Here is a 17259-nt window from a genome sequence, read left to right as displayed (position 1 = left end):
CAAAATAGGCGAGTTAATTTCTGTTAATTATATCTTTTAACGAAAAAGATCGTTGCTGGACGTTTAAGTTTCAAAATGAACATTCTGTTGAACCCTGAATCACGTCTAAGATGTTTGTTTCATTTTTGTACATAAATATTGCAATATGCTATCCAGTTTTTTTTTCAAAATTTAGAAAAATAAATAAATAGAAATTGTATAAAATTTGCGTTAATCTTTGCGATAAATATATTAAAAAAATCTTTAAGCAAAGCATAATGCAAGGAAAAAAAAAGGGGGGGGGGGGGGGGGTGAAATCAGCCCTAGTCTACTTTTGCTCTGTGTTTTAAAATGTAGGCCTATAAGCTCGTGGAGTAATTATTGTCGTCGTCAAATGAACAAAAGATACCGGTATAATCAACAAAGATTAGAAAAATAATGCTGTTTTGTTTGGTTACAAAAATATAATTTACTAAAATAGAAATTGAAATGGAATCAATTAAAGATTGTTTTAAGCTTAGCACTTATACTAAACATGGTGATTACAATTAACTTTGAATAGAGAATCTATTGTTGTAATTATACATTTTTTTATAATTATCTGTCAGGGCGACGAGGTTTTGAAATAGTTGACCCAAAAATTCATTCAATTTAAATTTGATTAAAAACAAAGTAATTTTCAATTAATTCCTTAATTTCACGTTCAGTCGTCCATAGCTTTCACACCTTTAACCAAAAAATGAACAGACAAGATAGAAAGAAAAAAAAATGTTCAAACGTGTTCATTGAACCCGATGTGGTATCTCTATCATCTCACACGGTCCCGTCATTTCCACGCCCCTGTTTTGTTTAAACGAGTCGCTTCCCTTTTCTCCCTCTATTTTTTTTTTATCTTTGTAGTCTCCGCGCGCTGACTCGTCTTTCATTAACGTTCGCACGTGAGATACCGGTGATAAGAATCCGGGTACGACTGTCGTGTACAACACTGTATTGATTCACGAGTGGCATCCAGCATCCAGTATTCACCATCCAACATCCACGCTCCGAAATATTTAAAAAAAAAAAAATTTCTCAGTCGTCGTTCGCTGTCACCAAGCACGGTCATCTACCTCTGTAACGGCAACAAGAAAAATAATTACACTGTCAAGACAGCGTTACGCCGACGTCAAAAAAAAAATGTGTGCGTTACATTTGTAGAAAAAAAAAACACCGATGCGGGAAGCGAAATGGTAATGACACCAATTATGTGAATATCAAAATACTACAAATGAACTAAAAAAAATTGTATTTTCTTTCATGTGTTAGGCGCGCGTATTCATAAAAAGAAAGAAAAAGAAAAAATATAACGTTTGAAATTTTTTTTTTTAAATAAAAAAAAATTATAGCATATCTGTAGTTCAAAATTTTTTAATTTCCTTTGGCCATTGGCTTGTGAATACAGAGATTTAGTTATTCCTATTGTCACTCAAATGTTTCTGATATGTTGTTTTTTCCAGTTCAATTCTTTAACTCGATATGTGATGTTATTCCAAAGCTGTGCGACAAATAGAAGGAATCGTTTCTCTTGACACTCGCGTGTATTTAGGGCGAATTCGCCACGGCTGAGGTTGGCGAATTGACAAAAGGCGACGGCCCAATTAGTTCTATTTTTGGTGGCGATTATTTTGATTACAGAAATCAAAGGCTTGACGACAACTAAATTTGACAACCACGTTAATGAGTTTCTAAATGTTGGACGTCGTTAAATATTAATTTTTTTTTTTAACTACGCAGCTTTTAAATGATGACTACGTCAGATTTATGATACAGTCAAATAGTTGATAGAATCCTATTTACTTTCTAACAATGTACTAAATTCGTATCTTAAATCGTGGTTTATTCTCTCCTTTTATTAATATAAGTTTCAATCGAAAGAGATAAATTTAATAAATATTAATAGTTACAATTAGTATAAAGATTTAATTAGTACTTAATTAAAGTAATTTTTTAAATAGTGTGAAATAAACCGGTAGCTATCTTCCCTAAACTTTCTCGAATATTCTTATATTAAAAAACAGGGGATGGGAACTCGGGAAATAGACATGAATTTTAATCCATTTTAAATACTTAAACTTTTTAAAATAGAATAAAATCTCGTAGAAAAAAAGAATTGCACACCAGCGAACGCCAAAAAAAAAATGTGCATAATAGTGCGGACTATTATTAGTACTTTATAAATTTACATTAGTTTTTTGAGAAATTGGAAATAGCGAAAATTAGTACTTCCGGTCAACGAAAATTACTCAAAATTTGAGAGAAGGTAGAGAATTAGATCTTTTACTTACATGTGAAATTTCATTTATCTGAAGTAGTACTCAAGTTAAAGGCTTTTGAAAAATTCAAAATAAAAAAGTACCACTTCCGGTTATCGGAAATCGCTTAAAAGTTGCTACGGATCTACGATTTTAATAAAATACTTATATGAAATTTCATCAACTTAACTGTAACGGTACTCAAGTTATCGTGTTTACAGACACACAGACACACTTACACAAAGACATACGGACAGAATTGCAAAGTCCAGTTTTTCCGACTCGATAACCTATAAAACGCCAAAATGTTTATATATTTGTATTTATAATTTTTCCCTGATGAAGGCATGTGATGAAGGACTGAGGTGTAAAACGGTGAAAACTCAAAATTTCATTTTTTTTTTTTTGTGCACGATTACAAGACTTTCTCTATACTTCGTATACACGAGAAAATAAAAAAACAGCCGTAAAAAATTCAGCACATTCCTTAATTAACAAAGCATTACCATTTTTTATCACTTAGATATTTTCAGAAAGGGCTAATACGGTATGATACCAATATGTTTTCCATCTACCACCCTCATCATTTTTAGGGTGTGGTTTAAGGTGAGGAACGGGGTTACAGTTTGGGTTGCGAATTTATACCAGTAAAAGGAAAATGTTGACCTACCAGAAAAACAACACATACAAAGAACATAAGGTAGAAAATAGAAGTAGAACAAAGTTGTAGGACATACAAGTCGAACATAAACATTGAACATAGAAGTAGCTCATGGACATAGAACAAACACGTAAATACAAACAGACCATAGAAAAGAACTTACACATAAAAAATAGACGTCAAACCTCGACGTATTAATAGAAGTAGAACATAGACTTGCATCAATCAATTAGAAGAAAGATGTAGACCATAAGAGTGGAATATTCAACCTTTCAAACTAGCCGTAATTGGCCTTTCATATCAATGGGATACAGACCGTTGCCGATATAATAGAAGCACGCATGCGCAGTTATTTTTATAATTTATAAATATAAACTAACGTGTAATATCAGTAAGGACGAAATAAAATGTCTGTGGAACATGCGTCAGAAAAAAAATATTTTAGTGACTTGATGTATGATGTCATGATTCGTTCAATTTGTATTTACTGTGTATCAAAACATTGGGAGCGGCGTGGTTGAGTAGTAGAGCAATTGAATGTTCATCCGATGTTCGGTTCCCGCGTTCGTGTCCGTAATGACATCTCTGAGTCCACCCGTACAATGCCGTCATAGACTGATGTCAAAGAAGCAGAAGTAGGCTTACTCTACTTAAACTGCCTTGGTGCTAAAAGCGATCTTAACTTTAAATTTACTTCATATCAAAACATTGAGCACATTGTATATGGACGCAAATGTGTTTGTCGAGATGGGTTCCATCATTATTGTTGACATGGATAAAAACGTGGGTTTTTTTTTTCGATTTTGAAACCATAAAATTAAAAATTAATTTTCAAAATTAAAAGAAAAAAAAAAGAAAAAAAATTAAGCTTGAAAAAAAAAATTCAGAGATGTAATATTTTAAGAATTAGTGCTATAAAAGCTGCAAATGCAGGGAACCTGTAATTTTTTATATTTTTATTTTTATTTTTTTTGCTTTAAGACTACATTTTTATATATTTTCATCAAGCTTAAATTATAACCTGAAGTTTCTGTATCGTAAGACAAACATTGATTGGCTGTACATGAAACCGTAATCTGAAATCCCACTTTGTAGCAATTTATACTCAAAACTTTGCCGATACAAATTATAAATAAAGTTTTTTTTAACCGATTCTTTTGTTACCAAAATTACTAAAAACAACATTAAATATATCGCCGGGCTTTAGTAAAACCCGACAAAAAGATCGCAATACAGTTTTTATAACCACAGTTATTGTAATATCAGCGCACACAATTTTAAAACACTTAATTAAAAAATCGAAACTGTTCTCTTAAGAATTTTTGTAACAGTTTTGTTCTGTTTTTTTTTTAAATAGTTTTTCCAATCCTAATTAATTAACACAGCGTTCAATCTATCCGACGTTAGTTTAATTTCATCACGACTTAAATAACATAAAAAATAACAATATAAAATATTTCCAAAAGCGCAAAAAGTGAAGGCCTATATTTGAAAGAATAAAAAAAAGGACTCTACACCTGACCATTATTTATCAACAATGACGAGTTGTTCCATTTATTTTTGGCAACACAAAATCACCAACACTTTCACCATCTGCATGTAAATGACCTTTGATTAAAAAAAAAACGATGGACCATAAAGCAGTGTACCAAATTAGAAGGGCGCTGGTCAGGACTTAGTACGCCCATGTGTCCTCGTTAGCTCCTGGATCCCCAGCTAAGCCGCTTATGTTGCGCCTGTCGGCTTAAGTGGGCGGGGCATTTCCCATTCATTTGTTTCAGATGGGATTCAATAAAACAAAAAAAGAGTGTCATTCGTTTTAGCTTACATGATGGAGTATATGACATTCATGGAAAAAAACACCTGACGTTTCCATGAAATTATGACATAGATGAAGAGCCGAAAAAATCATTTTTAAAAATCGTAAATGGAATTAAACTGACATTCAAACATAATATGACAACATGCGCAAGAGATGTCATATTCTATTATTTCGTTTATATGACGGAATATGTGACATTTATGGAAAAAAAAACTGACACTCAAATGATACATTGTATTTAGGCATTTTGTAGAAAAAATTCAACAAAATCTATAGATACAAAACAATTTGCACACACTTTTAAATATGAATTGAAAGTAGAATCCAAGTATCCCAGTGAGAAGCTACACGAGCATTTCGATTAAAATAAAATAACTGTTTAATAGCTAAATATTAATCGAAAGTAAAATCCAAGTATCCCCGTGAAAATCTAAATGAACATTTTGATTAACATAAAATTACGGTTTAATAGCTATAGATCTAGTCAAAATAAAAGCACTGGTGCCAAAATGTGTTTAAAAGATTTTCAAAGCGCTTTTACTGTAACTATTACACACAAAAATATTAACATATAGTATTAGGCTAATTTAAGCAATCCCTCCCCCCAGAAATGTAAATGCCCTCACCCCCCTCCAAAGCAATAAAATACCGCAAAATATCTGAAATAAACGCTGATTACAAATAAAGAACATATATGTATAAATTCATTTAAAAAGCTTATTATTATATTGTTTTTATATTCGTTCTATTTTCAAACTAAACATCATCGATATGTTCATTTGGAATAAGTGTGTTACAAGTTTATCTCATGCTTGATGTAGTACCCTAATACCTCGAGAGTTCATTTGTCTCAGTTGGAACAGTACTTTACATTAACGATACGTTACAGTTACAATACTTTACATTTATAATACGTTACAGTTACAATCCTTTACATTTATAATACGTTACATTTACAATACTTTACATTTACAATACTTTACATTGACAATACGTTACATTTACAATACTTTACATTTATAGTACGTTACATTCACAATACTTTAAATTTACAATATTTTACATTTACAATACGTTATATTTACAATACTTTACATTTACAATACTTTACATTTACAATACTTTACGTTCACAATACTTTACATTTACAATATTCTACATTTACAATACTTTACATTTACAATACGTTACATTAACAATATTTTACAATAACAATACTTTACATTTACAATACTTTACATTTACAATACTTTACATTTACAATACTTTACATTTACAACACCTTACGTTTACAATACATTATATTTAGACAACAATGAGATTCCAGACAAGACTGTTGTTAACAGACCTGTATTTAATGATGATGTTACAAGCAGTGGCGTAACGAGGACGGGCGTCACCCTGTGCGGTAACCGAAGATGTCACCAACCATGTGCAGTAACCGATGGTGTCACCCTGTGTGTAACCGATGGTGTCACCAACCATGTGTGGTAACCGAAGGTGTCACTGAGTGTCACCCCGCCCACCCCAACAGCTCTGCATATTCGACTTGGTCTCACCCCTCTCCCGTGTTATTTTTTTAACTGCATAAAACATTGTTTTCGAATTTTTTAAAAATGTGTTGTCACCCCCTAAAAGGTGTCACCCGATGTACCCCCCCCCCCTTTCCCTCACCCACCTCAGCCTTGTAACTCTACTGGTCCATATTTAACATTTTGTTTTGAAACCCCATCCTAGTTTGACACATACTTCCTCACTGTCTAAAAACACAATTCGTGCTAAACAAAACAAAGTTTACAATAGTTCAATTATTTGTTGTAACGAACTTATCTCAAATAACAATGTAAGTGCATTTTTTCTAAGCTCCATAAGACGTTTTAAAATAGATTTAATAGTTCTGAAGATTAGTTATTGAACTTTTCATATCGATTATAAACCTGATCTGTAAACTATAGGATTACTCAGCCTAAGTGGGTACCTAACACGAGTTGGGAATGGTAAATCGAGTCGGTGATTCATACAGACAAACATTGTGGTTTTGTAAATATTTTTTTTTAAAACTTTACAAGATACGTGGGGTCTCAATTCATCTCAGATGACATGTTCTTAAATAATCTCAAAGATGACCTGTTTTCAAATCATCTCAAAAATGACCTGCTTCTGGGTGTTCGATTATTTACGTATCGCTGTTTAACCGAGAAATTCAGACCAGAACCCTGGCTTGATACAGCAGAAAGAGAAGACTTTAAACTAAGCCAAACCTTGGGATAAGTTATGGCAATGCTAATCACACATAACATTTCCATCTGATCATATGCGCACATTTTCAACTCATTGTAAAAACTTTAGTCGTTAGAAGTGTTCACGAAATTATTGTGATTATTGATTTTGTGACGATGATTCATAGTCGACAGTATAAAATGAATTGAACATTTTAAAAATGTAACATATTTTTCGCATTGACAGAATACATAACTTCTAACTACTATTAGAAATATGTTTTAATTTTGTTTTTCTGCTAAAAACACATATTTTATATAATGGTCTCATGTTTTTATACTACCAAATAAATACCATGCAAGGTATATTTTATTTAACAAAAAACATCAAGTAGTATTTCAACAGTATACAATTAGTATACAATTAGTTAGAATTGAGGAAATTTATTGAAACTAAAGAATTGCAACACTTATTTCTTAAAACTAAAGAATTGACACATTTATTTCCAAAAACAACACCAACACAAATGCTCACGAATTTCCGAAAATAACATATATTGAATTGTCAATTTTTTTTTCTAAAACTACATCTACAGAATTGTCACAAGTATTTTCTAAAACAACATCTACAGAATTTTCATATATATTTCCTAAAAACTACATCTACAGAATTTGTCACAAATATTTTTTAAAACTACTCCTACAGAATTGTCACATGTAATTCCTAAAACAACATCAATGTAAATGTCACACATATTTCCTAGATCACCTATAGAATTGTCACAGAATTGTCCTACAATATCTTCAGAATTATCACATATATTTGCTAGATCACCTACAGAATTATCACATGTATTTCCTACAATATCTTTAGAATTATCACATGTATTTCCTACAATATCTATAGAATTGTCACATGTATTTTCTAGATCACCTATAGAATTGTCACATGTATTTTCTAGATCACCTATAGAATCGTCAAATGTATTTCCTAGATCACCTATAGAATTGTCAAATGTATTTCCTCCAATATCTTTAGAATTATCACATGTATTTCCAACAATATCTTTAGAATTATCACATGTATTTCCTACAATATCTTTAGAATTATCACATGTATTTCCTACAATATCTTTAGAATTATCACATGTATTTCCTCCAATATCTTTAGAATTATCACATGTATTTCCTCTATCATTTATAGAATTATCACATGTATTTCCAAAAATATCTACAGAATTATCACATGTATTTCCTACAATATCTTTAGAATTATCACATGTATTTTCTACAATATCTTTAGAATTATCACATGTATTTCCTAGATCGCCTACAGACTTATCACATGTATTTCCAACAATATCTACAGAATTATCACATGTATTTCCAACAATATCTACAGAATTATCACATGTATTTCCTCTATCACCTTTACAATTATCACATGTATTTCCTCTATCACCTAAAGAATTATCACATGTATTTCCTACAATATCTTTACAATTATCACATGTATTTCCTCTATCACCTACAGAATTATCACATGTATTTCCAACATTACTATCTACAGAATCACCACCCTAGAGACCTCGCTCATTATCTACAGTCGATCGCCCCGTCCCACGAAACGATCAAAGCCATTCTTACAATGTCCCCCATGGCCCCACCTTAAAAAAAACATATCGTCTTTCTCCCTCTTTAGGGTGGGCCGAGTCGAGAGAGGGGTCTGTAGGTCCTTCATATGTACCACATTAAAACCTTCACAATTATGCACAATTTTATGGGATTCTCCAAGTGAATAGAAAAAATAATCCGCCTCCCCCCGTTAGCGCGGTATCTGTAGATTCTACCCCGTCCCCCTCTACAACTTCCCAACCGAGGACAGTCACAATGGAGGTTACAAGCGGAAAATCTGTTTTTATGGGGGGCCTAATCTACAAGAGAGATGTTGCCAGGTAGATAGCTGCGCCGGAAGAGTTGTAAAAGCCAACCAGGCAATGTTTAACTACTGCTGTTTTATTTTCTTCAGCTAGGCAAAGGCGCAATGCTGGGCGGGGTTGATATTTTTTTTATTCCACTTCATCCAGTGTGATATGAATTTTTTTATTCCACTTCATCCAGTGTGATATGAATTTTTTTATTCCACTTCATCCAGTGTGATATGAATTTTTTTATTCCACTTCATCCAGTGTGATATGAATTTTTTTATTCCACTTCATCCAGTGTGATATGAATTTTTTTATTCCACTTCATCCAGTGTGATATGAATTTTTTTATTCCACTTCATCCAGTGTGATATGAATTTTTTTTATTCCACTTCATCCAGTGTGTTATGATTTTTTTTATTCCACTTCATCCAGTGTGATATGAATTTTTTTTATTCCACTTCATCCAGTGTGATATGAATTTTTTTATTCCACTTCATCCAGTGTGATATGAATTTTTTTATTCCACTTCATCCAGTGTGATATGAATTTTTTTATTCCACTTCATCCAGTGTGATATGAATTTTTTTATTCCACTTCATCCAGTGTGATATGAATTCTGAGATTTTAATCTGATACTGACAAGTTTTATTCATTTAAAAAAAATACTTTTATAGTAGAATCTAGGGTGTAAAAAGTGTAAAAAGAATTTGTTTTAAAACTATATTTTCTTATGATGAAAACTGTAAAATATTATTTAAATAAATATTATATGAGCAATATGAGTATGTGTATGTGATTCATACATATCTGTTCATGTCGGAGAAATGAATATTTGGTCTTAATTAACGAGTTCTGGTATCATTTCCAGGTGAGACTTAAAAATGGCATCGGTTGATCATTGATGGCAATTTGGGATTTTAATTTTTTAAATTTTCGTTTCTTTAATTATCATTTATGTCCTTAGATTAAAAAAAAACAATCATTATCATTAAAGTTTTAATTGAAAACTAATCTTAAAACCACACTATCTTTCATATGCTGAGGTCACAGAAATAGGTGAACTCTAATTTACTTGCGCCATGGACCGTTAGGTTCTAAAATGGAACTTTTAAAGTTAAAACATAGTAAACATGGCAAGACCTCTTGCTGTGTGGAATACGTAATACATGTAGGATGTTAGTGTGGGGCAGTAGCGTAGCGAGGGGGGGGGGGGGCGGGGGGGGGGACATATGTCCCCGGGCGCCGACCTTAGGGGGCGCCAAAATGGGTTGGAAAAATAAATTGAAAGGTTGAGGGGGGTACAAATCGAAAGTTTGAGGGGGGGGGTGCAAATGGAAATCTCAAGGGGGGGGGGGGGTGCAAATCGAAAAGTTTGTCCCAGGGCGCCGGGAAGGGTCGCTACGCCTCTGGTGTGGGGAGAGTGTGTGGGCTTAAAACAACTTTGGTCAATCCTTAAAAAAAACTGTTATACTTAATTGAAATTAATGTTTTAATGTTGTTATGGGTGATTTTGAAGATTAAGTTAAACTATTTTAACCTAATCTGGGTGGACTCAAAGACATTTTGAGGACTTGAACCCGGAATTCGAACTCGACACTTTCGGGTTAGCTGTTGTATGTTCTACCATTCTACCACGCTCTTGGGTTCTTAGCGTTCGGGAAAGCAAAAGCTAGAACTGACCACACTGAACTCTATTTCACCTGACCATATGGCCGTCAAGTCGAAGAAGCTATTTTTACTTTAGACATGAGTGACGTAATTTTTACAGTGCTTCCTGTTAGCGAGATAATCCGTGCCGTAGCAATGTTATTGTTGAGAGTCTAATGATAAGCCCTTGTCAAATGTATGCTTTGGGAATTCAAGTAAGATAATACATGTATATTGCATATATATATATATATATATATATATATATATATATATATATATATATATATATATATATATATATATATATATATATATATATATATATATATATATATATTACGCATTTCTTATAATTAATTAAGATTTTTTGTCTTTACTTAAAATTTTAAAATTATTTCAGGTTTAAGTTAACTATGGCGTATGCGTTATCTTTATTATTGTTATTATTATCATTGTTTGTATGTTGTCATTATTATTTCTATATTATTATTATTATTACCATTATTATTACCATTATTAGCCTACTTACGTAATAAAATAACTTTGCATAAATGTAGGGAATTACTGAAAACTTTCATGCAAAATGTCACTAAACTGTAGCACCATACAACAAACTTTCAAACAATATGTCACTAAACTGTAGCACCATACATCAAACTTTCAAACAATATGTCACTAAACTGTAGCACCATACAACAAACTTTCAAACAATATGTCACTAAACTGTAGCACCATACATCAAACTTTCAAACAATATGTCACTAAACTGTAGCACCATACAACAAACTTTCAAACAATATGTCACTAAACTGTAGCACCATACAGCAAACTTTCAAGCAATATGTCATTTGAATTATGGCACCATACAACAAACTTTCAAGCAATATGTCACTTGAATTATGGCACCATACAACAAACTTTCAAGCATTATGTCATTTGAATTATGGCACCATACAACAAACTTTCAAGCAATATGTCACTTGAATTATGGCACCATACAACAAACTTTCAAGCAATATGTCATTTGAATTATGGCACCATACAACAAACTTTCAAGCAATATGTCACTTGAATTATGGCACCATACAACAAACTTTCAAGCAATATGTCACTTGAATTATGGCACCATACAACAAACTTTCAAGCAATATGTCATTTGAATTATTGCACCATACAACAAACTTTCAAGCAATATGTCACTTGAATTATGGCACCATACAGCAAACTTGCAAGTTATATGTCACTTGAATTATGGCACCATACAACAAACTTTCAAGCAATATGTCACTTTAATTATGGCACCATACAGCAAACTTGCAAGGTATATGTCACTTGAATTATGGCACCATACAACAAACTTTCAAGCAATATGTCACTAAACTGTTTCACCATACAACAAACTTTCAAACAATATGTCACTTGAACTATGGCACCATACAACAAACTTTCAAACAATATGTCACTTGAATTATGGCACCATACAACAAACTTTCAAGCAATATGTCACTTGAATTATGGCACCATACAACAAACTTTCAAGCAATATGTCACTTGAATTATGGCACCATACAACAAACTTTCAAACAATATGTCATTTGAATTATTGCACCATACAACAAACTTTCAAGCAATATGTCACTTGAATTATGGCACCATACAGCAAACTTGCAAGTTATATGTCACTTGAATTATGGCACCATACAACAAACTTTCAAGCAATATGTCACTTGAATTATGGCACCATACAGCAAACTTGCAAGGTATATGTCACTTGAATTATGGCACCATACAACAAACTTTCAAGCAATATGTCACTAAACTGTTTCACCATACAACAAACTTTCAAACAATATGTCACTTGAACTATGGCACCATACAACAAACTTTCAAACAATATGTCACTTGAATTATGGCACCATACAACAAACTTTCAAGCAATATGTCACTTGAATTATGGCACCATACAACAAACTTTCAAGCAATATGTCACTTGAATTATGGCACCATACAACAAACTTTCAAACAATATGTCACTATACTGTTTCACCATACAACAAACTTCCAAGCAATATGTCACTTGAACTATGGCAGGAGAAATGCTACCCGGGTCATCTAAGGGAAAATTTCTATAATCAAAACTTCCCACAACTCCCCTAGTACTGTGTCACATCCAGTTGATTGTCGTCTTTGTTTGATAGATCGTAGTTTTACAGTCAATATAATGAGTCAAAACATTGGAGGTAATGGTAACGAAAAATGTTAGTTATATTTTTAACAATTGATGGGGTGGTCGGCGAGTAGAAAGATAAAAGTACAATTTGTCGGCGAATAGACGGATAACACTTGGTTGGTGAATAGAAAGATAAAAGTATAATTTGTCGGCGAATAGACGGATAACACTTGGTCGGTGAATAGAAAGATAAAAGTATAATTTGTCGGCGAATAGACGGATAATACCTGGTCGGCGAATAGAAAGATGAAAGTGTAATTTGTCGGCGAATAGACGTATAAGACTTGGTCGGCGAATAGACAGATGAAAAACAATTAGTTGGCGCATAGAAAGATAAAAGCAATTGGTTGGCGAATAGAAATGAAAAAAAACAACTATGATCGACGAATAGAATGAAACAAGTAATAGGTCGTCAAATAAAAAAAAATAACAATTGGTCGGCGAATAGAAGAGAATGTATGTAGGGGGTTACAATACAGTTTGCTTGAGAAAATTAAATGATACAAATAGCCAAGAAAATAAGATGATACTAAACGCATAGACAATAAAACTATCCGAGAGCCACTTTGTAACCAGAATCCTAGAAACTACTGGACCCCGAGAGATTTGCTTATAAATGTCGCTTTCGAAGATAATTTAAACTCGTAAACTTGAAGTTGTTTCTAAACAACTGTCTAAAGCAATTAGGATATCATACATTCTACTCTCATCATTAAAACCAACAAGTTTTTTAAACAATGAATGGGTTTAAGCATTTTAAAAGTGTTGTACATTTTAACGGGTTTTAAAAATAACAAAATAGTTTTCCTTCAAAAACCTTCTTTAAATTAAATTATATTTTTGCCTTTTGTTTAACTTTTAGTATGGTAAACTTTGAAGGGCATAATGTAATTATTAAAAGTTAGCGTTGAGGAAAATAACATATCTATTCTATTAATCATAACTTATTAATCATATAGGCTACTTGTTAAATAAAAACGGCTTTTCTTGCATTCGTTTTATTCGGGCTAGGGTTCGTTCAGGAATTTGTTGCATTCGGGCAAAAGTCCTACGGCATTCGTGGCAAACGGCATTCGGGCAAACGGCATTCGGCGGAAACGGCATTCGGGCAAACGGCAATCCGGCAAGTGTCTTTTGGGAAAGCATCCAGGTCCCGATGGAGGGTACTGTTTGTTTCGAATATTTAGTTAACACGTATTTTTTAAAAAATATTTTACAGAAAATCAACCGCTATGTTTTAAAGTTGACAATAAAAGTTTTAAATACGTTCGTTATAGTTGCGGTAAATATTTTTTTAGCAAAATAAACTAGATGTTAAAAATGGAATTTTTTTAAATATGGCACTTAATTCAACTCTTAATTTAAAAATAAGATAATATAATATATTTAATACGATAGCTGATATTTCTCGAAGTACAAATTATTATAGTAAATAAGAGCAGAAAAATAGATGAAAAAATATATAACTATCTTGCACAGTTTAAGAATTGTCTTTTTATTACAATCTTTTACAAGTCTATTTATTTTAAACTGCAACTGAATTACTAGTGTAGATATAATGAATTTAGTTTGTATTTTTTCCAGTGTTCAAACTTAAAACTGCCCATTCAGTAGAATCATGTGACTTGTAAAATAATTTGAAGTTAACACTTTGGGTTGTAAAATAATTACATTTGGTTGCACAAATGACCAAACTCACAATTTAAAACTTGGGTTTGATACGAAAACAGGTTGCAGTTGTTTTCTAATAGATAGGGGGTGGAGTGAAGGGGGACAGCCTACCCCCCCCCCCTCTCCCTCTTTAATCCAACACCACACTTCACCCACTAAGACCAAAACCTAAGTTATCAAAGGAGAAACGTGAAATAAAATTGGTACGATTGTTATTTTAAAGTCAATACAAGGCCTTATAAGTAAAAGTATTTTTAAAAAGTTAACTTTTTTAATAAGTTTAATGTATTTTAGTCTGTTTCCGTGTAAGTGGGTTATTTTAAAAAGTTTTTTTAATAAAATGTGTGAATATAAGAATAATAAAGTTATTTCGTTTACCTTCATGACAAAACAATAAATCCAAAGGTTCGATAACTCCATGTTTATTGCATACAGAGTTGACTTTCGTATCATAAATAATTGGATTAATTATTCACGTGACCGTAGGCGCTCTCATAAAACTGTTACCTGACCACTAGTGATGTTGGTTAGTTAAGGTTAGTGTTAAGGAACAGAATCATTTCTACTGTCTTGAAGTGTAGAGTACATTTTTTTTTTAACTGCTGGAACTGTATGTTAGCAGACCGCACGACTTCTAGAATATGAGTGTAGAGGATATTAGATGGCACCCCCCACCCCTCGACCCTACCCCTTGCGCGTGCGGTACGGTACTCATGTTTGTGTGTAAAGCCTTTGCAGCTCCCCCCCCCCTCCTAAAATTGACCTTGCGTGAGTCGAAATTGTTCCCCCGGCGCACGGTGTTAGACAATGACGGGTCCGCGTGCTGAGGGCCCATTGTGCACTGGTATGTGCGTGTGGGGACAACTTGAGCAAGGTGACAACCCCCGGGGTCCCGGGCTAGTAGAAATAATCGCTCACGGTTTGGGTCTACGTCACGTTACAAGGGTGGGGGTGGGGGAGGGGGAGTTGACACCGTGTCGTGTGTTGGTACGCTTGTTTCTGTATTACAGATACAACGCATGACTGCATGCGATAAAAGAACATGCAAGCGGAATTTTATTTTCACTTTAAGAAAAAAAAACGAAAGTCTTGGACGAATTAAGTATTTTGTTGGTTTTTTTTTTAAATACAAGTTAAGAATTTTTTTTTTACTCCTACCTTTTGACAGTCCGGCGTCTTCTCTTAGTGGCGTACATTGTTCTGATCAGCCAATCTTCCAACATCCAGTTCTACTGCCGGAGTTACTCCTCTTGTTCTGGAACTAGAGTTACTCCTCCTGGATGCCTGGGGCGGCGGCTCTCCCACTGGTCAAACTGCTCTCTCTGGCATTCGAAGATAATCCACAACTCCCGCGTTCTGACTTGTCCGTTCACGCGCGTGGACGCCTATTTCACATCAAAATTTCTTGAAACTTTTTCATTTTGACCATATCGCGATGTATTATCATTTACATTTTGAATATTTCGCAATCGATAAATGCGAGTTTTTTTTTTAATTTTTCTTGGACTGATGTTCAAAAAAGTCGCTTTGAAGTTGACAAATTTCCAGTCACGAGATTTGCATGACTAAAATTACGATAAAAAAAACAAAAAACTTCTAAAGCTTTATCAAACAAATGGTTTAAAACGAACGTTTCATGATAAGTTGAGACACCTAATTAGTGTCCATGCACGCGCGAGAATTTTTTTTTTTTTTTTTAAAAACAACTCCAGCCGACAATCGTGAGTAGTGCTTGTTGGTAGTGCAGGTCCGCGTGAGAAGGTTCCGTGAAAACACAACCACACCTGTCACGGGGGCTCCCGGACTCGTCCGAATCAATCAATTTTTAAAATTTTTCGCCTGACGCCGCTGCGTGACTAGCCCCTATGTCGCTCGTGTTGTGATCCACGTAACCTGGCCGAATACCGGTCCCCGGCCCGTCCCCGGGCATGGAACGGCACGAGAAGCCACGCGACGCACGAGACCGTCCCTCCAAGCACGGAATCTGTCACTCGGCTTCATAGGACCCGCCCATTTGGGCCGGCGGTTGACGAGAGCGCGGGTTTTGATTGGTTAAGGGATTTTTTTTTTTTTTTTTTTTTTTTCTCTTCTTCTTGCAGAATTGCAGTCGTATGGAGTTCGATCTGCCCCAAAGCCGCCATTTTATCAGCATGGTGTAGGTTGGATAACGTAGTCGTGTAGGCCTATATGTTGTACGTTTCTTTTCAGAACATATAGCATGGTTGTGGTCAACGCTATCCACACTGGAGTATAAACACACACAAAATGTGTATTAAAATATAATATAAGCTAATGATAGATAATTATTTATTATTTTTATATTTATAATGTAGAGAAACGTAATTACTATCAGACATTGTCAGAGGAACCGAATATTTTCTTAATCCTCAACACACTGCTTTGGTATCACTATGCCTACAGTGATTAATTAGTCACACTTGAAAAGACCGTGACGTATTTGTGGGTATTAGCATAGTATTTTCATGTAATATCCGTAATAAATCAGTCAGTGGTTACCTTCTCGTGAGGTTAAACTTAATGGTTAGGTGTTAACATTACAGTTCATACAAATCCGATCTTAACCGATACCCGATATAATATACTGGAACCATGGTTGGGCTAGTTGTAAACAACCGGCCTGGGAAAATGAAAGTCGTTCAATTTTCTGAGTGCGTTTATTATGTATGAAACTTACGAGGCATAAAGGAAGAGAAATGGTAACATGCAAAAGTACGCAGCCATGATGCTGTGGTAAATTTACCAACAAATACGCCTACTTTTTAAAATCAAAGTACTAATAACATGCCA

General features: G+C 33.6%; 1 protein-coding gene across 1 annotated transcript in view; it reads right to left on the bottom strand.

Annotated features, from left to right (window-relative positions):
- The window catches only part of LOC131930762 (uncharacterized), a 51006-nt gene extending 35202 nt beyond the window's left edge, over positions 1-15804 (bottom strand). Inside the window, exon 1 of the mRNA XM_059287369.1 lies at positions 15610-15804. Within this exon, the coding sequence (XP_059143352.1) occupies positions 15610-15674 (65 nt within the window). The 5' untranslated portion in view covers positions 15675-15804. The remainder of the gene's footprint in view (positions 1-15609) is intronic.
- Between the last annotated feature and the right edge of the window lie 1455 nt (positions 15805-17259).

This window comes from Physella acuta, unplaced genomic scaffold, assembly GCF_028476545.2.
Source record: "Physella acuta isolate Inbredline_101_S28 unplaced genomic scaffold, ASM2847654v3 ptg001839l, whole genome shotgun sequence".
NCBI classification, from domain to species: Eukaryota; Metazoa; Mollusca; class Gastropoda; family Physidae; genus Physella; species Physella acuta.
Note: the sequence above shows the minus strand (reverse complement) of the source record. Positions and strands in the feature narration are given on the sequence as shown.